Consider the following 26,168-nt stretch of genomic DNA (forward strand, 5'->3'; position numbering starts at 1 on the left):
AAAACATCCCTATCCATCTCACATTAAACCAAGAGAAATACCAGTAGAGAGTGAGGTTGTTGGATTTTGTCTGCTGTCATGAAATAGTGAAGAATAAAGTTCCTGTTCTTACTGTACTTTATTGCTTCCCATCAAGGACACTTACTCCAATAGTCACCATTCAAGTCATCAAATTGGAGTTTAGTGAAGTAGTTAATTTAGAGAAAGTATAGGTGGCTCATGCAACCAATAAAAGAAGTAGCATCAATGCTAAAAGTCTGACTCTCTCCTTGCTTTAAATGGGTAACTTAATACAGAGAAAACAGTTGCAAAACATCTGGTAGGTGATGTGTCACAAATTCAATCCAGAAATAAGATATGGATGGCTACCTAGCACTGAGGGTAACTAAACTGGAAATAGCCAAGAGGGTGTTGGAGTACTTCCCAAGCCTGCAGTCTTCAACACAACATCAGAGAGTTTTCTAAATGACGTGTTTTGATTCAGCACTTCGGAGACAATCTTTGCTTTGTGTACAGAGAAAGAACAAAAATCCACGTCCTTTGGGTAGGTGCACAAGGGACAAGAAGAAAACTGCTTGCTGTACCCTCAAGATATTTGTAACATTTCTGATCTACAGCAGACAATTACCATAACCCATACAATCCAATCTCGTGCTTTTAGATCTCCACAGTTATCTGTGGGGAAGGAAGGATACTTCCCCTCTCAGTGGGTGCCTTCAGCTCAGGTGAGGGATTGGAAGGCAATGCTCCTCTCTGTGGGTACAGACACTGCTGCAACCAGCCGACCTAATTTAAAATACACTTCAGAATTTGTCATCTGTTTATTCTGGGATTTACAGTTTTGCAATGTAGGCACATAAAACACATGCTGATAAAAACAGAGGAAATATAGAGACTCAGCTATTCCTCTGTCAAAACAGACTCAGTCAGAAATACAGAGGAAAAAGATCTCTTTGCTAAGGACTCCAGGGCAAAAGCCTTGTGCTACCTCAGAAATCACATTCACACGCAGCTTGCCTCCTTAGTTACTGAGCAGTGTAGCTAACCCTTGGGACAGAAAGACAAGGCACAATCGCAGTTTCACTCACTCGCTGTGGATCCACCTTCCAGCTTCCCAGAGTCTGTCATCGGCTGCAGTGGGTACATGCAATGAAAGCAGGTTCTGAAGACACAGCAGGCTTTACTTTTGAGGGCTTTCTCTATACTACTTCTATAAGGTCACAATAAATCTCATTATGCACATCGATTTAAAAACATTATGTACTTTCTTGACAGATGCTGAGCACTGAAAGTTTCTGCTATCAGTTGCTGCCCAATGACTGAACTGTGAATCAAAAAGTTGATAGCCCTGAAAAAGTCTTACTTTCTACACGTACAAACTCATATTCAGAATATATTTTCTCCATTTCCAATGTAAATCCTATAACTTCTCAAGGCTTAATTACCTCTTCATCATGTGCTGATTACAGGAGTACTGTTCCTTGCAAAGCAAAGCTTCAGAACATGACGTACCCCTGCAGCGTGGGCAGGGAGTAGCAAGCCACGACTGAAGCTCTCAGATGTTAGGGCACTCAACTCCTCCATTGCTAGGAGGTGAATTTCCTGACACTCTGAATTTTTAAGAACTTTCAGACAACTTTAAATGTTCCTCAACATGAGTTTCCAAAAACTGAGACAGCAAAATCTGGGCAAGCCCAAAAATTTGACCCTTTTCAAGTTGTTTGCAAAGTTGGCAGTGATAAGCTCTGGAAGAGGAGGCAGCAGGCACTTGTGCAGGCAGCAAGCTGCTGGGGCCACAGAGGACTTTCCTTCCTGCTATGTCTATGTGGGGAAAGCCACATCTGCTGTTTTGCTTGGCACTGATGGAAGAGCCTGGCTGCGTGCGTGGCAGTGAGTGCCGGATGCAGTAGCCCATCCTTATCTTGTCCTTCTCAAGACAGGACTGGCAAGCCTGGATCTGTGCTCCAGCTCACCCTTTTCCTCTTTCTTTTTTTTTTCCACAGATGGAGTGGCAAGCCCCAGGATCTTTGTTCTTGTGGTAACAAAATTCAACTGTGCTACACAGCTGAGAAGCTTTGTATTGGTCTGAGCGCTGCCCGCTCTGCTATTTAAGTTACGTATTCACTGTAAAACAGCTTACACGCACTGAGTGCAGCACTCCACATCAAGAAAGGCTCAAAGCCTCTTGCAAACCTTAGTCATGTAAAAATGAATCAATTAAGTTGTCATTTCGGTGCAGCCACTTCAGGGGGCAAAAAGCTTTGTCACATTGTGTAGGTTTAAATAAGCTGCTAAAAATTATTAGAAAGATGAAAGAGAACTATAGAAACCAAAATGCAGCAAGAAACAAGATTTATAACTGCCAAGAACTAGCCAAACGTGCCAGGCATCTTCAATGGATGCAGAGGAACAGGACTATGGTGTTATGACTCATCTGAGCAACTGGCAGGTTTGTAAACTTCCTCGAAACTACTGCAATAATCCTAGGTAGAAGAGAAAATAAACATTTTGGAATCTTTATATAAGAGAGACTACAATAGCAAATGTCCTTCATTACCTAGCAAGCACAAAGAGGAAGGTGGGGGGAGAATTTCAGCTCACAAAGCATAGGAGAACATCAGGTGTTATAAAATTATGATTTGGAATAGTCCTTAAAAAAAAAAACAAAAAACCATTACCAAATGTAATAACTTGAAGCAGGAGATCTGTGAAAACCAAATGTGGACAGTCTTGTACCTAAACATTCAGGAGTTGCTGAGAAGTGTAAGAGCTGAAAAATCAGAATAGCTATAGCAAAACCCCATTCTCTGAAGTGTTGCTGTACACATTGAAAAATGCCTGTGTAAAGAAAACTAAACTTAGAGGAAAAGGTACAGAAAAGTAATTTCAGAAAAGCTGAAAACACTTCCCTGTAATTTTCCCCATCCTTATTATTGGCACATACTTTTCATCAAACTCCTGTGACGAAAACCGAAAAGCAGGTTTAGGAAAATATTCCTTTATCAGTCATAGCTTCTTCCTCAACAACAGAAGTATAGCTCACTTGGAAAATATTACTTTGCTTCCTTAACCAACTATATGATCCGTCAGAGATTTTGTTTTCTTGATGGAACAAGAAGGAAAAATCTAAAATGGTGATCTCCTCAGTAGTTCTGGAGACACAAACAGTAATCCAGCACACAAGAAATAAATTTCTTTCAGATATTTTGTGTTTGCTATGACCTGCATCATAGTATTCAGAAATGAGGATGTTTTAATGCAGTCCTGTTCATTCACATACTTTTATTTCACTGTCAAGCACTGGAATCGATGGAACAAATAATACCATGTTTCCATCGAGGACCAGAGAAACCAGAGCATGACTGAAGTCACTTTCCAGTTTTCAAGCACCGCAGTAAATCCAAACATACAATATCTACAGCAGAATTAATTTCTTGCTAAAGTGGGTACCATTTGGTGCAGTGTTCATCTGTCAGATCCAGAACATTAACTTCAGAATCAATTTTTCTCACTCTCATTTCTTTATGTTTTCTAACACTCCAAATATGTTCTTTCCATCGCCAGACAAAAGCTGTGCGTTATTACTAACACAGATTTGACTTACACAAAACCAGAATGCATGTGGTATGTGAAATGCACCATCATGGCAAATTGCTTGCACTGCATTTTGCTGTAACCAGCTGTATCACAATGACTTTTCTACATTATTTTTGATGAAGAGTACCTTTTAACTCAAACATGCACCTTCTGGGGATTGTTCTGAAAAACTGAAGGTCAATTACATATTTAAGAAAAATTATTCAATATAAACTAAATAAATTTTATTCTGAGATAGTTAAGATAGTTAATGAAACCAGATCTATTTTTTAAATTTGCCTAGGTGACTTAAAAAACTAAGAGATGTTATTCCTCAAATTTGGTTGTAAATAAATGCAAAAGAGACTACAAAGATTATTACACAAGTGTTATACCTGTTTACTAAGGCTCCAGCAGCGTCTTTTGAAAGTACAATATTTGAAATTACTGTCTTATTACAAATATCAGACTGCAAGTCACTGACTGCTCAAACAATACTTTTAACACCACCTTTGCCCTCCCCTCTTTACCCCACCCCCATCATCAAGAACAATTTTCCCTATTAAAACCTTGTCTTTTAAACATAATTTTGGAGACACACAGCTCATTTTCAAAACATTCTCAAAAAACTCACTACTTTTCAGCTTTTTTTGCTTTTAAAAATAAATTGCATAGTCTGTAGAATAGATGCCTTACATGACTCTTAAAGTAGCATTTATAATTTGGTATTAGGCAAAAAACTGGTATCCACTTAAGTCTGGATTAAATATAAGCATATGTTTTAAAGATCATCAATACTATTGTTGGGAAGGCAGCAAGTGCAAAAATACTGACTTTAAAATATGATGGATTTACATTACAGATTTACAGATGTATTAGAAATGTAATAATTTACATTTTATCCTTTCTTTATCCACAGAAGGGATAAAGAAAAGTATGTCAAGAGCACACAATGAGAGACACAATGTCATTTGTGCATCTGTAAAACTGTGTCCAGGGGATCTAATACCAAAAGGTCACGATGGAATGACGCAGCAATCAAAGAAGGAAGGCTGCTCTGAAGATGAGGCTTCAATGAAAGTGTTCCAAAGTGACACCTTGATACTGCTGGAGCAAGAAAAGCAGATATTTAACCTTTAGCATAAAGGACTGATGATTTCTTCTTCCTGGTTTTGACTAAAATGCATTTTAGGTTATCTGATGGCACTTTATCACCAGCAGTGACTTTATCTTTTAGCACATATTCAGATAGCTCCATGCAGATCTCGAGTTCACATACACTAGATGGATTTCTTGACATCTTGACATTGCCAATTCATTAGGGGAAAATTTAACAACCACTCCTCTGCAACAATGCAAGTTAGCAAAGTTCAACCCAGTTAAATGATGAACTCATTAGCAGGGAATGAGCTTTCAACTTTTCTCCCAGCTCAAACTGTCCTCACTTCAAACGCAGGCACAAAATTCAAAAGAGCAAGCTCTGACAGACATTAACACCATCGTGAGAGATGGTGGAGGCTTCACCTCACCTGTCAGGGCAATCTCAGGCTGCCAGAAAAGCCACTGTGAACCTTCCTGCATCACTTGGCTGTGATTACCTGAATGGGCATATTCACCCTCCTCACTCATAGGAGCTCCCTTTCCTCACCCCTCTGTCCACCCATCTTCCCAGTCCCTCAGCAACAAAATAACGGAAAATTTAGTGTGCCTTTATGATTTATTTATACTATGGAATAGTGTCCCACTTCAAATCTCAGAAGCCAAGCAATGAAGTACTTGTAAAGTGTCAGTTTATCAAAACACAAAATTTGAAAAGTCGAGTAGGGGGAATGTATTTTTAGATTAAAGGTTTTGTCCCAGTTACAATAGCATAATGAAGGATAAATTCAGCACATTTCACCAAGCACCTGATCTCATCCCCAAATCAAATGAATACTAAAACTCAGAATAGCTTCTTCTCAAAAGAGGAGGGGTTAGATGGGATATAGTTACTTTGTAATATTTAAAAACACTAGATAGATAACTGCATTACCTAAACAATGGTAATACATACAGAGGAGATAACTTTTTTTTCAAAAAAAATCAGAGGAGCACTCAGGTACTGAGTAAAGGCATTAGGAATAAACTACTTTAAATATTTTTTTTTTCCTAGAGGCAAGTTGCTATGGATCAGCTGAACAGGGGAGACAGGTTTTTCTCTTTAAAAAAAAAAAAAATTAAAAAGGCAATGCATTTATCTTATGGCTATGAAGAAATCTTTGAAAATGTGACCCAGCTTGAAAGGACATGATGATGTCTGCTTCTGTTTATAAATAACTTGAAACTATTGAGGTATGAGCTTCCCCAGACATTTCAAAGACTGCAGCCTTAGATCCCAATAACCCTCTAAATGACAATATTAGTATTTGCCTGTTCTTCAAAGCCTGTAAGAACCAACACCTCCCAGAAAGTCTCCTGGAACAGCACATTAAGTTTTACCCAGTCCATCATTCATTTAGACTTTTTAACATGTGGAAGAAATACAAGAATTGAGAATAACTGCATTTCCTGAAAGCACAGCAAGTGATGGGGAAACAGTGATCAGCCATCAGAAAAACTGATGCCAGACAATCCTGCCACAAATGGAAATGCCATAGCAAGATTTCATCTCTGTGTTGCCAGTGTGGTGGCACTTTAACAGTAACACCAGCAGTAAAAGCAGGAAAGCTATGCTGATTCAGGCATACATTTCTTTCAAGCTATTAGATTTCAGAATTGATACTTTAGTGAACAGATCCTCTGAAAAATGCACCTAGATGGAACAGCAAATTTAAATATTTTCACATCTCTGCATTTTTTTGGTACAAATAGCAGTTTCCCAGTTGCAAACCAGCTTTCCAAATCCTAGCTTGGGTGACTATGTTGTAACATCAATTGAAAATCATTCCCCTCGCAGTGTAATATCAAAATGAATATTAGAATGAACACTGAAACAAATATTAGACTGAAGTCCAAAAGAAAGCATCATAATGTAAATTGAAAATAAGTTATCCCAGCCATCTGATGCCAAATTAAATGAAGCTATTGATGCAGAAGTTGCCTGAACCTGGTCAACTAGGAGAGAAAATACTGAATAGGCCAAACTGTTCAGCAGAGATTTCTTTTTTTACAGAATGTCAGGAAGAAAATCATTACTTACGTTTTTAGCTCTGTCAGATGGTTTTAAGGAAAGTGTATTTGTATTTGCACAATAATTTAGTAGTTACTGTCAAAATTGGTAAGGATAAATAGACATTCTGGAGCATGGTAAACATCTTGATCTCCCAGGTAGTTTTGGATCTTTGTTCGGTGCTGTTTGACTTACAAGTTTCCCTGGAGGTATATAGGGTTAGGAATACCCACATATGGGCAGTAGATCCTCACTGTCTTAGACTTAGGTCCTGATAATTTATGACACTAGCAAACAATAGATGCTTAAGGAGGAATAAAAGAAACAAGATATGCATGGATGCTGTTGTCCCTGAATATATCTTCTTGGCTTCAGATGAATGGATATTTCATGCACTAGAGGCTGTATTAAGCCCCATCATGTTTAACAGCTGCCAAAGTATTCACCTTCCAGCAAATCCTTTGGTTTCTTTCTGAGCTTGTTTTAATTTTGGTATTCATAACACTTGGTCTCCAAAATGTGACTATGCCAATTTAACTCCACAAATGCAATATTCTATCAATCACTACTGAACTTTATAAAGGTCTAGTGTCAAACAGGGAAAAGACAAAAGAGAGCAAGATACTAAGAGAGAGAGGAGAGACTGACTGATGTTTGCTTTTACTTAAACCAAAAAAAAAAATCTTCAGTGGTCTACAGTTGTGATTATTTCAACTTGCCAGCACTAAAAAATACTACAGAACAACAATGTCTGAAAGTATTTTACATCTCTATTTCCACCCCAGCTACAAGGCAGAAAGTACACAGGCATAAAATATGATACTCCATATACGATTTATGGCAAAAGTCGCCTGAACTTGTCAATACTTCAGATGTGGTCTGAGTCGGTTTCAGATTTTGTTTGACTGAGAAAATTAAAGTTCAATTCAGCTTTCTTCTAAGGAGTTCCCATGGTTGTGAATCACAGCCCTATTTAACTTTTTATTTTGTCTTTCAGACCAGTGCAGAAATGGATGCTTCTAAGTGTCAGCCTTCCAAAATGTCCAAAAATTTTATCCAGAAAAATGGTCTAGTGGGTGCCTTTGTATGGAAGTAGAGCTATCCAGGAGCTAGTTCAATCAGTCCTCTAAGATACTTTATATTCCTGACCATTAGTTATAAGTACCATTGACAATGAATTATCCGAAATATTAATTTCTCATCTTACACATTCACATTTTGGATTTATCACCCCCTTAAAGGAATGATCACCTGGAACAATAAATAATTTGCCCTTTCAGGATCTGACAAAAACTTCTTAAATTAATATCATGTAGATCTGATGAAAATATGGACAGTAATTTTCTTAAACATTTCTCCTTAACAAAACAACATTTAGAGATACAAACTGGATTCATCACTCAGTACTTTTCTTTTTTTAAAAAAAAAGGATAATTTCTATCCTATTACAAGTTTTGTTGTAGTAATAGCAGATGTAGAGTCAGGAAAATATTTTTCCAGTCACATGTGAATAAACAAATTTCAGATTCAGTACTTTAAAATGGTGAATTTTGAGTATCCCAAAAGATCTCTAAGGCTTTCATATTTCGAAAGACATTTTGAAGGAGAACATCATTCCCTCTTCACTAAGTTCAGTGCATGTTTCAACTACAGGCTGCTGTTTCAGTGACAACTTAAAAATGTGACTGAAGCAAGGACCATCTATCTAAAAACCAGTTATTTCAGCTGCTATAGTTGATTTTTTAATCCTGTTTTTGAAGCTTGTGAAAAACACAAAACCCAAGCAGGCTCAGAATAGAGAGCTTTGACAAGTAGGCCATGAGAAGGCAGGACAACATCATGTTCTTAGAATGATAGCTGGATATTAAGAATTTGATACATTATTTTAAAATTCAGTTGCATAAAGTAGTGCTTGTGCTAAAGCTGTCTCCAGCACAGTTTCTGTCTTTATGTATCATAACAGGCATCCAGGAGGGTCGCAAGCAATAAATTACTACAGACTACTCATATCTCACGCTGCCCACCAGCCTTTCCCTTTCTCCCTCAAACACACTTCAGAGTCCACCATGTCTGGCAATTTCTTAAAAATTTGGAAAAAGAATTGCTATATATACTGTAACATTAAAAGTCTAAGAAAAAAAGTGAACATTCTCAATTACAAATATTGTAAGGTGTTGTCAATCAGAAACAGTCAAAAAATATTGAGCCACAAGATTAAAAGTTTAAAAATTCATGTCTGCTGAACATTTATTTGAGTTCCCGTTGCAAGCTGTTATTATCTGCCCACAAGAATGATGAACTTGTGCTTTTTATGAAAAATTAAAATATATAATTTTTCTCTCAAACAGGTAATTTCTCTCATAGCTTTCCCTCCTCTTTTTAGGTAAGAAGTATGAACCACAGAGAATAAAAACTAGAAAATTTTTCCTTTGATGAAAATTTTGATGATAATTTTTCTGTAAAAATAAATTGAAACTACTGCAGAAAATATTGATATTGGTTTTGCATTCAAGTGGAGACGTCAGCTGGCTGCCTAAAAGACAAGTTTGTTTTGTTTTCCACTTGAGGCACACTACCACTTTAATTGACAGATCTAATTAACAGAAGGACCTGCTGGGCACGATGTGAATTGTGTTCCAGCTGACAGAAATGGAGATGTTTGCCTCCTGGTTACGCCTGTGCCACGCTGCAGAAGCTGCCAGCACAGCCTCTGACCAGTTTGTATCTGTTCAGCAAATAACAGAGTGTGCAAAGCTGTGAACTGGATACCATTCATAAGCACTGTAAGCACAACAAAAATCCAATCCAGGCCAATAAACTTGGGGACTGAGGGTGAAAAGGGCAACAGAGCCTTCTAGGGTTTTCTCTCACACTTTCTTTGCTTAGTACCGTTGGACTCTTCAGACAATATTAACAACCATATTGCTGTTTTCAGACGGGAGTGTGCTTGTGGGGAGGAAATAACTTCTCACGCCATTCACGCTGTTCAGTTAAATACTTCCAGGTGTTTCTTCTAGCATTATTATTTGTCAGTAAAAATGCCGAGGAACAGAATCATCGCATGTTCCAATCGAAGCGACCAGCAGCTCCGGACACGCCTGCAGGCCGACAGCATCTTCTCGGGGGCCAGCTCACGTCTGATAACACTGCGGCTGAGGTCGCACCCGCTGAGCCTCCGGCAGTGCAGAAACGCTATCGCTACCGCAGTCTTTTCCAAGCAGCTTCGTGTTTCCACCAGTATGCCACAGACAACAGGGGAATAAGGTATTAAACTTGATGTGTATAACCTCCCAAGGACAGCCATCTTTAAGAGGAAGGCAGATGGAGTCCCAAGTAGACTTTAGCATCGAATCCCTGAATATATAGTCACAGCTGTGGCTGTAAATAAAAACTGAAAACCACTCGTGACAGCAAGGAGGTTTGCAGCTGTACAACAAGGGGCTGCTTGCCTGTGGAACACAAGGGATTCATTACTTGAAAAGAGTTATATTGTCAGCTTTTTGCAATGAAACTGAAATAAAGTCCTCACACCAATATGCTGCCATAACACAGCATCAGTTAGACCATCTCTTCTTGAAACAAGATACACCCTGCGTGATACTCAGCGGCACTCCTCATCCAGGAAAATTAAGGAAGCAAAGAAAAAACTAGATTGATTCATCAGTGATGGGCAATAGGCAAGTGAAAGTTTCCCATTTTATCTCTATATTAAGAAGAGACTCTGCCAATTAAATTTTCTAATTTCAGGCATTAGCAGTTAAATCCCAGACAATATTCCAGTGTAGATGTGCTGGGGCAAAGGTGAGAACACGAAATGCATTTCCAGTTTATTGCCATAGCATTTTCTTCTCTTGACAGTTTTACAGTAGCAGAACACTCACACATGGAGAAACACTACCTGCAAACTCAACAGCTATGACCTGATACAACCCACACCAAAGAATTACAACAGGTAAGGTTGTTTTGCTTGCAAAACAAATAGCATTTTTAACTATAACCTCTTCTGGAAAAATATAGTGAGGCAAACAGAAGCAAACCAACCCAAACGGCCACGGTAAAAATAACACACATAACTAACAAAATAAATAATTACTTCCTATTTGAAGACTTATTCTCTCTTCAAGAAGCGAAATCAATAGGATCTCTCTCTCTGGTAGAGAGGGTTCTTGAAATGTAGATTAATTAAACGCAGCATAGATAGAAATGCTTGTGATGCATTTTTAGAACTTTATTTGCTTAATAAACATCTAAAGAACACAGAGGAGCCACCACGGCTCTAACAGAGCTGGACTTCACCCACTAAGAATACATTAGCTAATGTCTTACAGACTTTACTCTTCTGAATAATGCTTAGGAAAATAACTGCCATTTCTGTTTTCATCAAGGAAAAGGAAAAAAAAAAAACCTGGAGAATTCATCAGCTGCTCAGTCCTGCCTAAAGAGCAACCGAAAGCTCTGCAGGTAGCACAGCACGGGTGGTTCAGCTGGTCCCTTCTATGCATGAAATTTAGGGAAAAACACTGGTACATTTTCTGACAAGCTTGTAAGATGATGATTACTTTCAATACTAAATTGCCTTGAAGTAGGAGCAACATTTTGCCATCTTGAAAAATCTTTAGTATTTCTATAACAAGATGCATGAATTTTGCTGCCTTTTAACAGGCCTGGTTGCAAACCGATACCTTTAATTAATAAATACAGAAAGTTCTGCTGTTGTTCAAATGGTGTTTTAGCAGCTTTCTGAGAACTGTATCTGTGAATCTCAAAAATAAGACGCTATTGATGCAAGGTAGATATTACTGAGACTTTACAGATTATTTTTTTTAATATATTTTCAGAATCAATGGGGAAAAAGCCAATATAGCTGATAAGTTTGCCTTCACCATTGATAGCAACAAGCCTCTGTGAGTAAGCTGCAATCCTCCCCATGGGGATTCACCTGAAGGAGTAGGTATAATGTCAATGTCAGTCTAAAGCAAAAATCTCATTTCTGTTTTGATTTGCAGCATTTCCCAGTTGATTCTTTTCTAGAATGATCTTAAACATTTTCAATGCTAATTGAACAAGATAGGTCCAAGCTATTGCCCATGTAGTGGTTTGTTCTAATTAAAAAACCCAAATGCAGATGCTTTCCTTGTAGGTTAATATTTGACACGTTATTAGCTTCACCTCTCAAAGATGAAAACAGAAAGGGGCTGGGTATTTTGTTCCAGGATTCCCAGACATGGATGTGTGCACACTCATCTCTGCCTGTAGAGCAATACTCCCAACACAGGACCTATCCAACCCTTACACCACACCAGGAAATAAAGGCAGGAACATAATTTATTTTATACACATTTCCATCTGCATTTCTGCCCATGAGGTTTTTCCTGGACACATTAGCAACTGGACCGAAGCAGCTGATTTTTCCCTTCTTGCGAGAAAGCAAGATAAAAACCCCAGTTTGTTTTTTAATTTGTTTTAAGAGTGAGGAAAGGTACATGAGCATGTCTCCAAAAGAAAGAAATCTTAGAGTAATCTGTGCATCTGAACCTTTATGTTTGTCTCCTTCCAGCTTTCTCCTGTCATTTTAACTTAGTAACATTATGTATTAAACATGATGATTTCAAAGATAAAGATATTCCCAATACATCTCAAGAGGCTAATGCTAATCAAAGCTGATTGAAAGACTTAAGAGTTTCAGATACCAGCAAAACCAGACTGAACTGTGACAACAGACTACTTGATAGTCTGATTCTGTTTAGACCAGAAGCTATATGTGTAGCATTATTCAGTCATTAAATATTGCCTGATCGCTGGTATTTCTTGCTCCACCTTAAAATGAGAATCAAATACTATATGTAAGGAATTAAAGGGGACTAGATCTTATGTCTTCAGTTAAGCAAAAGTAGTTTTAAAAGTGAGATTGGAAATATATACAGGTTATACAAACATTCTTCAGGAATAACACAGATACTATTTATTTTGACTCGCAACAGCAGTTATCAAGTAGACAATCTTTGCAAGTCCTTCCCAGGTCTATAGTCTATGACTCTATAATTACCAAGTAGTCCATCTTCAAAAAGCTGTGCAGAAGCAGCAAGCTTTACCATATGTAAAAAAAATTGCTTCTTGTATGCTACCAATGATGAGGATGGACAAAGATAAAAGTACAGGGGTAGCTTTGACAAGAGATAAAGATGAAAACAGACAAAATAGCTGAAATAAGGTAAACAGAACACATATGTACTGAAGTGGAAAATAGAAATTTTACATTTGCTCAGAAGCAGAAGCAGTTTGAGGAGGGAAAGACAGGTCATCCTCAAAAGAGCAGTAGCAACATAGGCTCCATGGGGCAAGAGGTATTAAAAATCATGGGAACGAGCAAAGTAGGGAAGATGAAGGCTAGATAAGGATGAAAGGAAAAACTGGGTGGGATCAAGGTGCAAGTGACAGGTGAGGATGACAGAGCCTGATTGGTTTGGTCACCTAAATGAAATCATCTTCCCAGAGAGAAACCACTCTGAGGCAAAAAGAAGGTACAATCATGCTGCCTGATCTGTAACTGAGTTTACTGCCTACAACTACCACATCGATTGGGCCTTTGCACAGTTCTTGCTCTGCAGAAAGTGAAGGCAGAAAATATGTAAGCCTGCCTGACACTGTTTTCCTGCTGGAACGTCCAAACCTGTGATATAAGCAAACACAAAGTGACACTTCTATTGTGGGAAACTTCAGCAGCTGATGGCATGCTGTTTAATCCTTCTGTAGGTGCCATCAGACAAAATACTGAGGAGCGCAGCTGTATGTAGCAGTTACTTATATTGATCCAGAAAACGCCGCACATGGCAGCTTATTTGCACCATCTGCTACAGAAATGCCAGTCACGGGGAGCAAGGTAGACACCTGGGGTGTCCACACTGAGAAATCACTTAAAGAGGAAAGAAACTCCAGTGGGGGAATAAAAAAATCTATAAAAAATGAGTAGCTTCTGCTGTCAAAAGGACTAAAGCTTTTGAGGAAGAGCAGCAGCTGGCTCAAGAGCAGCCAGCCTGAGCTTTAGCGAATGTCCTGAACTCCCCTGCAGTCAGGCAGCCCCCCCTTTTCATGCTTAAGTGTCTGACAAGTGGCCTGATTTTAAAGCTAACAGCAGTTTTCCAGGGTTTTCAGTAGCGCAAATAGTTGCTGAAAAGTACAAGGAATATACATCCTCTAAATAACCTACCCATCCAACTGAATAAGCCCTAGCAATGGCTGAAATTAAGGATAGCTACTTCTTTAAAAAGTCACAGCAGGAATGGCAGCATTCCACTATCTATAATGCATAGCCTAGCTGTCACTCAGGAAATAGAACTTGCACAGGCTCGGTCACAGAAGGATCTCTGCCTCCAGTTTGGAAGACCTTGGGCAAAGTTCATCTCACTTTACGTTACACGCCTATCTTAGGATGGGACAAACCATGCTTGAAAAATGCCAGATAAGAATGCCTTGAGAAATTACGACAGAGGGAGTCCAGGCAGCAACATGGAGACAGTGGGGAAGGAAACAGTGGGAAGGAGAACTTTTTAAAGAAGGGAACCTCCACTCTAAAGAAAAACTTGATGACTTCAGGGTTTTTTGCATAAGAAATATGTTACAATCCCCGACATGTCTGGGAGGACAGTAAAAATTAAAAGGACCAAAAGTAACAGCTTAATTTAATATAGGAAGAAACGTGTCCTGTGTTCACCGTAAGTAGCAGGTGAGATGTGCCTTGAAACAGCCACTAGAGTAGATGTGCTTAAATCCTCTTCAATCTCTCTTCAAAACAAAAAAAACGTAAGCAAACTATATTGATAAATTATGATTATTGTAATCTAGTATTATTTAAAAAAATACAAATGCTATTATCAAGTCTATATGTTTAGAAAAGATTACTAGAGGTAACACATTCCTGTCACCCAGATGAGTACTGACACAAGCAGTGAGCCACTCTCACGCCTTTTCAGGATAAAGAATAAAAATTCAGTCTCTTTGTCCAACCAGGTAGAATGAGAATGGGCTACTTCAGAGAGAGAAAAGGATGGATGGCACTCAAGTCTAAATCTTAAGGAAGAAGGACAATAATATTTGCCAGAATATTTACCAAGATTTCCAGAAGCAGGATTAGACAGTACATTTGAGACTATCTCATGTCACCAGATTTTACGAAGATCAAAGTCAATAGTTCAGATGTAACAGTAAAGGTACAGGGTCATTAGAGGACCTAAAAGCATACCAAAGGGATAGGAGGTTGAAAAGAAATAACTCGTTGCACACTGGCCAGACAAACAAGCTTTGTCAGAAATTTAGCCTGCGAAACCACACTCCTGTGAAAGACAGTTCTGCAAAGATAACAAGGGACTGCACAAAACATCATGTTCTGTGTTGAGCCTCCACTCAATTCCAGGACCATCTGTATCATCTCTCTTTAAATTTGAGAAATACTAATTCTGCCCTTTGAATCTATTGTGCACAGGACATCAAAGCTTGAATGCAATTTTAAAAGTCATACAAATCACAGGCAACCATTTTCCTTTCTGATATCTGTACAGAGCAGTTGAAAAAGAAAAAAAAAAGAGCCATGTACTATACAGCATGGCTGACAACAGTCTGTTCAGAATCACAGTAAGTACAGGTCAATATTTCTCAGTTTCTGCAAAGTCTACAGTATTCTTCAAAACTCATGGAAAAAGCTCACCCAGTTTTCAAGCTGACCAAGGCATCTTCAACTCCTTTCTGATTATACTTCGTCATGTAAAGGTGCATATCAGGGTAGTTGTTTCTGATATTCCTCTCTGTGCTTCCATTTGGGACCGTTCCAAATCGAAAAGGAGGTGAATAATCATACGGCCTTTGAAACTAGAGAGAAAAGGGAAAAGCAAAGTGTTTCAGGCATTCAAAATGTGAAGAAGGGCAATTTCAGGTTGAAAAAACAGAAGACACATAAGCTGCCTCAAATTTTTTCTAGGCAACTGCTGTGGGTTCATTCAACTCTATTATATGAGAAGGTGTGTCTTCACGCTGCCTAAACTTACAGAAACACCTACATCCCAAGCAAAACCAGCTCAATTTCATCACTCTAATGTGACTTTCTCTCGTGCATTTTAATATGGCAGCACCACAGAAACTGGAGCAGACTGATACTGGAAGATGTTCCTCGTCTGCCAACATCTCCCTAGAGAACCCGAACTACAAGGAGGCGTACTGGTAAACAGCCATTTCACACCTTCATCTCAGTTGAGACATTGTGGCACCCCGTACAAAGAAGGCAAAAAGACCATTTGCACTACTTGCTGGGGAGCCTAACGCACTGCTCCCGGAGGGGTGCAGGTAACTGCAGCAAGCTTGTGCGCAGGGGGAGGGCTGGCTTGCCTTCCACCACCGTGATTCCAGGGGAAAAGAAGTTCTTGCACTTTCCCCAGGGGCTCAGCAGCTGCATTACTTGAGATGAAAAGGGCTTCTGGAGCTCTCACACCTATAATCCTAGTCCCTATTTATTCCTACAAATCAGAGCTACAAACCATTTGCTTGATGGCACATAGGTTTATTCCACCATTTTACCCTCTCTATCACTATTGCATCAGCACAGACAAACAAGCCAGGGAATATCTGCAAAGGAACAGCAACAGCTCTGCGCACACTCAGGTCTCGGATTTGGAAATCATTCAAATAATCTCACGCAAACTTTTGCTAACAGACCTGGAAGTTTTACATGCGCCTGTTCAATATCTCCCTTTAAATACCAAGTGACACTTGATGATTAAGTTAAAATGTTTCTTTAAGAAAAAGGCCACTCAAATTAGAGGTACTATTGGCTAATGAGGAAATTCTGTTGAGCATTGATAAAAGCAGTCACCCATGAATTCCATGGTAAAATGCACTCTGGTTTTACTGCTGAAGTTAGAAGTGCAATCTATATACCCTGTGCTGCAAGAGACAGCCAATATTTATACAGCTGCTGCTTCCTTTGGGCTACATATGTAATACCTCTCTTTTTAAAGTTTGGTCTCAGGGCACCAAGAATTCTCAGGATTCAGTGCCAATTTGCAAAGAAAATATAAATAGGCTTACACAAAAACTGAGAGTATTTTCAATTCCATCAAACCTTGACTGTGAAATTATTGCTGCAACAATATTTTCATGTTACAGAGCTACAATTAAACGCTTCATTTTAATTAAGCATATTTTGACAAAGCATAAAGGAATGAACTCTATTTTTCTCTATTCGTTTAGCTAACAGATGTCTTAGTTTTCTCATTTTCTCTTTTCACAGCTTAACTGTTTAAATTATTACTTTGCTACTACTTTACACATACTAATTGACCCATGCACTAAAATTACACTGTATACTAGTCATGGTTCTTAGTCTATATTTGCTATCTCCTTTTTGTGTTTATGATGCAACACTGAGACAAACCCTGTACTTAAATTTATGTCCAGAGATTCTACTGATACAGATGTAGCTTGCTATTAACTTGTTTAAATCTACACATAATTAATTCCCAAAGTAGTGAAATGGCTTCTAATATCTCCTAAAATCTGTATCGAATTCTTCAATCAACAGAACTGGAAAAAAAATAGTTAAAGAAACAATGATGACTTCAAGAATTGTAAGAATTGCTGCTGCTGACATTTTTTGGAAATTCAGCTGTGATGATTATTCTGCAAGCTCAATTCCTAATCCTGGGGTATGGCAGGGAAATTGAGGGAACACAAAGATTATGGTGGAGTGTCCTGGTAATTCAGAAATGGAGTTTGGTTCTGAATATGCTCACTTTTGAAGAACATTCATATGAGTTTAGGTTGTTGGGAGGAGTTTCCTCCTATAGGAATGGTTGTGGGAATCGAGGCATCTGTCCCAATTGAACATTCATGGAACACACAAATATTTCTGCAGGAGAGCAAAGATTAATAAAAAGTACTATTTCATTCAAAGATCGTGGGGATAACAAGCAATTCAAGCGATGAAATAATTCATACAAAGAATTTAAAGACAGAAAATTCAGAGACATAAGTAGTTCCAAACACCATCCATTGACTGGAATTTCTTGGCACAAGACACCTAACCAACAAATTTTGACAATCACAGGGAGATGATACTTTGGAATTGATTCTCTGCTACTACTGCCTGCTCACAGACTACTTATAAAGGAGAAAGAAAAAGTTTAAAATCTTTTACTAATGGTACACTCATATCTAAAGCGTATGAAGTTCTCCTCAATAATTTTTATGGAGAAACATATAGGCTCTGTGACTGCAGCAAAGATCTATGTGGCAGGCATGAGACAGGAAAGAAAGAAGCATCGAGTCTCTACATGCACTCATTTTCCCTGAAGCCCCATGAGAGGAAATAAAATATATCATGTCTGCTAGGAAGCAATTTTCTTCCTAGACATTTTCTGAAATGTTAATTTTTTTTAATCGCTAATAAAATCCTTTAATTGAATGCACAAGCCCCCTGCTTGAATCATAATTGTGGAGAGATCTACTATTATTCAGAAGACTAATCAATTTGTTCTTGTTTCCCCACGCTCTGCCAGCTGCTAGAACTGCAGCACAGGGTAACAAAACTAAAGCCCTACTGATCTAGGAATCCCAAACGGGATGGCTGAGCCAAGGAAACTGTCCTATTGCTTTTGTTTTGTTTTACCTATATGCCCTAATAAAACTGCCAATTTTGTTAAAGTCAGTAAAGTGATCTTTCACAAAAATTAAATGCTGACTTAATCTGAAGATTTGCATGGTTGCCTGAAAAGGTTGGTATTCAGAGCAGTTGTTTGTTATTGTTGTGGAGTATTTTAAGGAACTGTAGAAAAATTACTAAAAGAGTAGAAAATAGTAAATATTCTCCCTCTGCTAACACAGATTTTAATGAGAATTATGGCTGGTTTGAAGTGATAGAAAAACACCTATATTTGAACTCTTTAATAGTTCTTTCTTCTTTATAGTTGGAAAACACTGACAATCTGATTTCTGATCGTTGAAAAATACAGCTACTATGTTTAGTAATTCCAAGACTATTATTATAATCATCAGTTACTGAAACACAGTTGATATCTATGTGTGACAACTCTCAAAAAGCACTGTAAAGGTCTAATATTGAAGTGAAAAGACGGACTGGAGTACGAGGGTCACCCTAACTCCCCCGTCATCCATGCTGCCTCTAGCCCTCAGTCTGCTCTGACACAGACGTATCTCTAGGTAACTACAGAACTTGTGCCATCTTACTGTACAAAAATATAAAGCCAACATTACACAAATATTGTGACTCTTGCAAAACCAAGGAATTTGTAAATGGCATAACTAAGGGTTCCTATTGAAGTTGAAGAGAATCCCCTAGACCATATGCATGTGGGGCATCTCTTAAAATGCGACAGCATGGAGGAATCACAGCAGACAAAGCTTTGCAAGACAATTTCATCCATTGCTATCTACTCACTCTTAGTAATCTTGTCTCTCTCTCATCACATGAAAAGAATAAATGCTCTCAAAAGTAACTACTGCTACGAATGGCAGCTTTGCTGCATGCTTTTGGACTAATTTTCTGTACCTTTTTACGAACACAAAGCTTTTAAAAATCTTCTACATACACAAGGATGTCAAAATATAATTTTCTTCTCATCTGCTGAATCATTTGAGTTTATGAACACCCACCCTTAGTAACTCCAGTACATGCTGTGCCATGTATTTCTGGGTGACACATAGATGGCATGGCATTCAGAAATTCATTAGCAACATTAGGAAGGTTGAGGAAACTATCAAGAGGTCTTGAAGCCCAGAAGGGTAGAGAGCACGTTGTCATGTGTTCAGCAAACCTAGTGAACCAGCTGCTGGAATGTAACACATTTCCTGAATGGAAAGGTATTGAATGCTGAGGGTAAGGGATGACTGCTCAGAGAGAGAGAAGGGTTTTTCTCTGGCTTCTCTTCTCTATAGTCTATCACACATGGAGCTGTATCTCTAGTTGGGAATACTTCATTGCATTGACAATAGAGCATTGACAAAAGAGCTTGTCTCTTCAGTTGTGGCAGTAGGAAAAAGAGGAGAGGACGGAACAGTGAACTGATTTATCAGCCCAGAAGTTTTTTCAAAAATTTATTGGACTTCTAGACATTACTTATTTACAATTAATTTTACTCATATTTCTGTCCCTTCTCACTGGCCTTTGCCTATTACGACTTTGCTTGCAGCAAGGATCAGAGTTTTTTACAGAAAAACAGTAAAATTCTTTCAAATTCCTGAACTTTTCCCCTGCTAACAACATTGCAGCAACAAGGGAAAGAAGGGAGAAAAATAATTTAACACGAATCCGATTATATTCCCATAAATTATCCTTAATTATTTGAATTTTCAAAATCCAAAAAGTTTCAGAATTGTGGAGGAGGCAAAACCCATGTATGACAAGAAAAATGTTTTGAAATAGATCATTGCTTTTCTGGACTTCTGGTTTGTTTAATTTAATCAGAAAAGGCATGGCTCCCCTGATTTACTTCTATATGCTTCAGGCAAAATTTGAAGAAATGTAAAATAAAAACAAAGGTCGCAGATCAAGTAAATGATGAAAGACCACACAAAAGCAGATGGTATTTTCCGATTCAAGTATTTTTCTATTTTTATTTTGCTTCTTGTGGAAATAAAATCTTACTTAGCAGAGAGAATAGAAAAATGACAAAAATAAGGAAGTTATTAGCCAAAAGCTACAGAACAAATACTGACATTTTCCCAGCCCATAGGTGAGAGTGGCAAACAGTCAGCAAAGAGAGGAAAATAAGGGTGCACTGGCACACCCAAACACTAGTGCTGTGCCAGGTGCAAGCCAAATCCTGCCAAAACTGAGACTTCCCAGGAAAACGCTCTGTACTTTCTCACAAGCAGCAGAAAGACATTTCTCAAATCCATTTTTTTTATCCTCAAGAGAAGAATACCTTTTATCTATCTCTTACAAGGAATATTATCCTAAAATAGAGGTATATTTAACAGTCTTCATACCCTTTCAAAATGTTTGCAACAACACAACTAAATGAAAACAAAACTACTATAATTTTTTTTGTTTCTTTTTATCTGTCTTTCCTCTAGCCGTGCCTGCAATTCATGCTTTGGTACTTCAGGAGATCAATCAAAGGCTGGTCATAAAAAGCAGTTAAAACAAAAAACAGACACAAAGCAATCTGAGCTGTTGCTTTCTCTTGAATAACAATTTCCTTTACTTTTTGTCCTTTGGGATAAATCCCTTGTGAAGTTCTCCCCTGTGCTATATGATATTTAAATATTACTTCTTAATGTCAATATTTAGTTTCATTTTAAAATAACTGGGCGCAAACTTGATAATGGCATGCCCTTCATGTATTTTGTGCATATCCAACACAACAATAATTTTGCAAGTGGACTTCAACCCTTCCATGCAATACCACTATTACGAAGCAGTCACACGAATGAAATGAAAAAGTAGTAATTGCTAGGTTTCTGATTTGTACGACTACTGATTAAAACTCAAAAGTACAAAGATCTGGAAAGTACACTTTCAGCAGAAGAAAGTTCAGTCAAGCCAGAACAGTATGAAATTAAGCATATTTATTATTTGTCAATTTGTGTGAAACTTGAGTAGGGTTTCAGTGCACTATCAGAGTCTACTGCTCAAAGTGCATTTCTCACAAAAGTTCTTGAATTAGGAAAGCGTCTTACACAAACTCATCAAAATTCTGTGCCTTATCCTATGTAATTTAAATCTCTCTCCAATGTGATAACACAAACCCCCAATTGTCTGATCTGTTTATTCTTCGTATTTACTCTTGCCATTTTATACAGAGAAAACATTCAAACATTCACAGACAATATGCATCATTTTTTATCATTTCTCTTTGCTTGTTTGTGCTGGCAGCACTTTAAACCTGAACTCTTTCTATAACTTCTTGCACACTACACAAAATGCAAAAAGATATTTTTTCAGGAGGATTAACCAGCTTCCAATAATTACTGGACAGTTGCTGATTTTATGAATATTTTGTCAATTCATATATTATTGACGTTTCACACAGAGATGTTCAGATAATTTTAAATAGGCCTTCCCTATGTTCAAATTGACATTGTCATTTTTCAAACTTTTGTATATTAGTGAGGTATTCCTTTTAATCAAATGAGAATTGATTTGCATCACAAAATAAAGGTACTTTTCAATGTAGTTACTTTTGAAAAGGCAACCCAAAGACTTTGAAAACAGTCTGATATTTTCACATTTTGGGTCTTAGGTTTGTTACCAAAGGGTTACACTCAGAATGAAATAATCAGTTTTAGTTTATTATCTTGCTCAGAGGTTTTTTTTGCACAAAGTACAAATTTGTAGGATTATGAATAACAGACACATACCCCTCTTTTGAGCTGAAGACCTACCTTTTTATCACTCAGTCCAGTCACTTGGTCAACAAATTCTTCTTGAATCATAAATGCAGCTAAGTTGGCAGTATAACTGGCCAGAAAAATGACAGCAAAGAAAGCCCAAACCGACACCATTATTTTACTGGTTGTCCCTTTAGGGTTTTGCACAGGCACAGAGTTGTTGAATACCAAGCCCCACAGTAACCACACCGCCTTTCCAATGGTAAAGGATGGTCCATGGGGATCTGTAATTGCAAAGAGCAATTATTTTCATTGCAATTAAATTAAACCTTGGCAAGATACCCTACAGGATAACAACAAAGTACTTGGAAAGATATAGTTAAAAAATATCTCAATACATAGTCACTGTACTCCCAATGGAATCACAAGATTTACCATAGATATTCTCTATTGTAATGACATTTATTTCCTTATTTGTAAAAAAATATTTAAACACTTTTCTATGTGTCATTTACTTCAAAATTTTTAAAATGAAAATGGAAAGCATAGGTTTGGAGGAGAAGAAAACTGGTATGTCTCTAGCAGTCACGTATGTGCCACAGTACTGCCCCTTTCAATCTTCTGTGCCCACACACATGTAAAATGGAAAACTGTGGGTTTAAGTCTTAAAGATTCAATTCTAGTACTTTTCTCACCCAAATTATTTTGTACCCTCTCCAGTCTTTCAAGATTATGCTTTTTGAACTTTGTGTAAGCATGTTCAAGATCAAAATGGGTGAATATGTCACCTACGTTGCTACGTTTAAGGAACTTTACACTGAGGATAAATCAGTAAGCCAACACAAAGGAGCTACCTGTATAGATATGTAACTTAGAGGGAATCAGGCTCTGGCTACCTCACACCTTCCTGTGGCTTCAAATCTGTTGGCATTACAGTAAAAACCTGTCCCAGCTCATCTGTTCTGTAATTGTTAGTCGTGTTTCAGTCAGCTTTTAATTCACCCCAAAGTAAGAAGCAGTGGTCAGTACGATGCCCTTATGCCCACGTAGTGGCAGAAGTGGATTGGCAATGCTGTTGTCTACCTAAAAGACCCTATTTGTAGAGCCCTATGAGGATAAAGGGAAGTTTGTTTTTACCCAGTTCTAGGCAAGTTCAGTGCATTCATCGAATATTGCTCATCATCCAGACTCCCTTTATCGTCAATGGAGAGAAACAGATCTCCCCTGACTGTGACTCAATTTTTCAATTAAATGGCAATAAGACAATAAGCTCTGATGGAGACACCTGCAATATTACGTCCTTTCCTGCCCTGTCCCTCTATCCAAGAGGATGTACATTACAAACGCAGATTTAGTTATTAATTTATTTTAATAATAATTTAATTATTATTATATAATAAACCCCAGACTGGGTATACTCTGTGCATGCTCTTTTAATACAGGGCAAATTTTTCACAATGCAATCAAGTACATCATCTTAGATTATCCTCTTTCTATTCTGCAGCAGTGCTCAGAAGAGAGAGTGCAGTAAATTAAACACAATGGAGCTGACTGTTGGTTTATGAAACTACCTTCTAGAGCCATTTAAGATTGAGCTGATACAGGCATACTATGTATTTTCTGAGCAACAATGATAAGGAAAGCACATGCCAAGAAAGCAGTCTGAAGTTCTGTTTATGCTACTGGAGATTTTATTACCATTGAACTTCATCCTACCAAAAATGTTTAGGGAAAGGAGTAATCTACACAAAGATTCCCATTTATTTTATGCTTCCCGTGTTTTGAGTGGACAGCACCTGGATTTGCGGCAAGTCTCTAGAGCTAAGTTAGGACGGTCTAATGCTTTTGTAGCCGTAAGTACACTAAATAATCAATTCCAGCACGTGAGATGGGATGAAAAAGAACAGCATAGCCCCTAGATCCCAAGTGTCTATATTTACCTTTGATTTCCTCTTCATAAACACAGTGTTTACTTTGGACAGAGGTTACATATTTACCATCTTACTGAAATGAAAACATCATCTGAATATTACAATAATCCCCTATTTCAGGGAACAAGCCAATCATAATCTACAAGGAACCACTAACTTGTGATAGTCTTCAGAACTGTCTTCATCAAGCTGGAAGATCTCTCGTTATAAAATGAGGCAAGTATGATTTAGAAATTAAAAACAGGCTGCGCTTTGAACTGTAAGCAAAGAAAGGGAAGGATGAGGGCACCACAATACATGGAATCCTCATTCTCAGGTCAAAGTGCTAATAATATACAACTGCAGCTTTCACTGAGACAGGCAAGCTCTATATTAAATTTGTTGTGCTGGTATATTCTAAAAATAAAGTTTCTATAATCACGGATGCTACACAGAAAGAAGTGATGCCCTTCTGCCACTGGCCTCATTTCAAGGCTGAGTTCATCAGAATTTTTATAGGGACTATATAAAACTACATACAACATAACTGCTATTTTTCCAGATGACCCATCAAACTACACCAGTTTAGATCATTATCTCTGAACTAAACATGAATTCATAAGTCAGGAGTCTGTAGACCTTATTTCAAAGCCTTTTTAAGATGACACTCTACAACTGATACAGAATACTAACCAAACTCTGCCTGAATGCAACTCTCTCTGATATCACTTACCCTTCTGTACATCTTTATTCCAATAATTAGAATACAAACATTAGCATATAATCCCTCTAGAAATCATATTTTAAATTAAGAGCAAATGTATTTTCATAGCTGCTTTTACTCTTTTATAACTACTTTTTTATGTTATAAACAGTATTTATAACTACTTTTTTATGTTAATGTTATGGTTATTTTAAAAGACGGAGGGCAAGAGATGGGAAATACATGAATTTTTTTTTATAGCTCTAGAGTTGTGTAAAAAGCAAATCTTACCTCTCCCTTGTGCTAAGTTCCTGTTATATCCTACTGGACTAAAGTACTCAAATATAAAGACAGCCATGGCGGACACAATGAGAAGCATCACAAACATCATCACCCAGACAGAAGCACTAAAAGGCTCTGCAGCAAAACAGACAAGAGAAACAGAAACACAGTTCATTAAACCAGTTGCAGCACAAGAATTGTAATGTCTTCGGCCAGGCAAGCCCAGCGGCTTTCTTTAAATTAGTTTTTATCAAGCAAAATGCTTGCAAATAACTCAGTAGCAATATGTGAAGAACTGCTGTTACTATACACAAAATTCATACATTTAGAATCTTAAATGTAAGCTGCAATTCAAAAACAAAGGCTGCACATTTTTCTTCAGCAAAGTCTTAACCGACACAGACCGGCAAATAATTGGTTTGACTCGCTGCTTATTCAGTCTACAATCAGGTTGCTCATTTCTATTTATCCTGTGTTATATGCATTTATCAACAGAATGGTCCAACTATTATGACGGTGTTTCTGCAGAGCAAAAGCAATTAAGCATATGTTTAATATCTCTGGTAATTCAGTGAAGTAGATTTCTCTCTCGTTTTCTATTCAAGAAAAAATATTAGAGAACAAAGCTAAATACTGGCATTCAGAGTAAATTTTTTTGTTTCAGATTTTTTTTCTTTCTGTCTTCACTTTCGTCTACCTGCAATGAGGATGATGTTTTTACCAATTGCAAACAAATCATTTTGAAAGTCTCATTCTCATTTGGGAGCAAATTTCTGAAATCAAATGTTTTTTAAGGAAAACTGAATGTCAGTTTGAAAGACTGAAAGAATATGATTAAGTAAAAGAAGGAGATTGGAACAGAAAACTAAAAGCAGTTTCAAATAAACAGACTAAGCACCAACTTTTTGAAAGGATTGGATATGGTAATAGTATGTGATAACACAAAGTTCTTAAATATCACCTTTGCCCAATCACAAATTCCCTGTCATCTCAGGAGTCTCTGTGGTAGCAGTTACGGTATAAGGATATACGTAAGACAAGTTTTGTATGGCAAAATAATATCTCTTCGTTAGGTCAGTTTATTTGGAGACATCTTATATCCTAATTTTGGCAGAAAAGGCAAGAGAGTTGAGATGTGCTAAACCCAATCTGAAACCTTGCCTGAGGTAGTATGAGTGATTCACCTAGAACTAGAACGAAATCTAACAATTTG

At 37.6% G+C, this 26,168-nt stretch overlaps 1 protein-coding gene across 1 annotated transcript in view; it reads right to left on the reverse strand.

The window, feature by feature from the left end:
* Positions 1 to 26,168, reverse strand: part of GRIN2A (glutamate ionotropic receptor NMDA type subunit 2A) — a 174,004-nt gene that overhangs the window by 17,617 nt on the left and 130,219 nt on the right. The window contains exons 7-9 of the mRNA XM_086622012.1: positions 24,965 to 25,090; positions 22,115 to 22,344; positions 15,426 to 15,586 (exon numbers count right to left, since the gene is read on the reverse strand). Of these exons, the coding sequence (XP_086478138.1) occupies positions 15,426 to 15,586; positions 22,115 to 22,344; positions 24,965 to 25,090 (517 nt within the window). The remainder of the gene's footprint in view (positions 1 to 15,425; positions 15,587 to 22,114; positions 22,345 to 24,964; positions 25,091 to 26,168) is intronic.

This window comes from Tauraco erythrolophus, chromosome 17, assembly GCF_009769465.1.
Source record: "Tauraco erythrolophus isolate bTauEry1 chromosome 17, bTauEry1.pri, whole genome shotgun sequence".
In the NCBI taxonomy this organism is placed as follows: Eukaryota; Metazoa; Chordata; class Aves; order Musophagiformes; family Musophagidae; genus Tauraco; species Tauraco erythrolophus.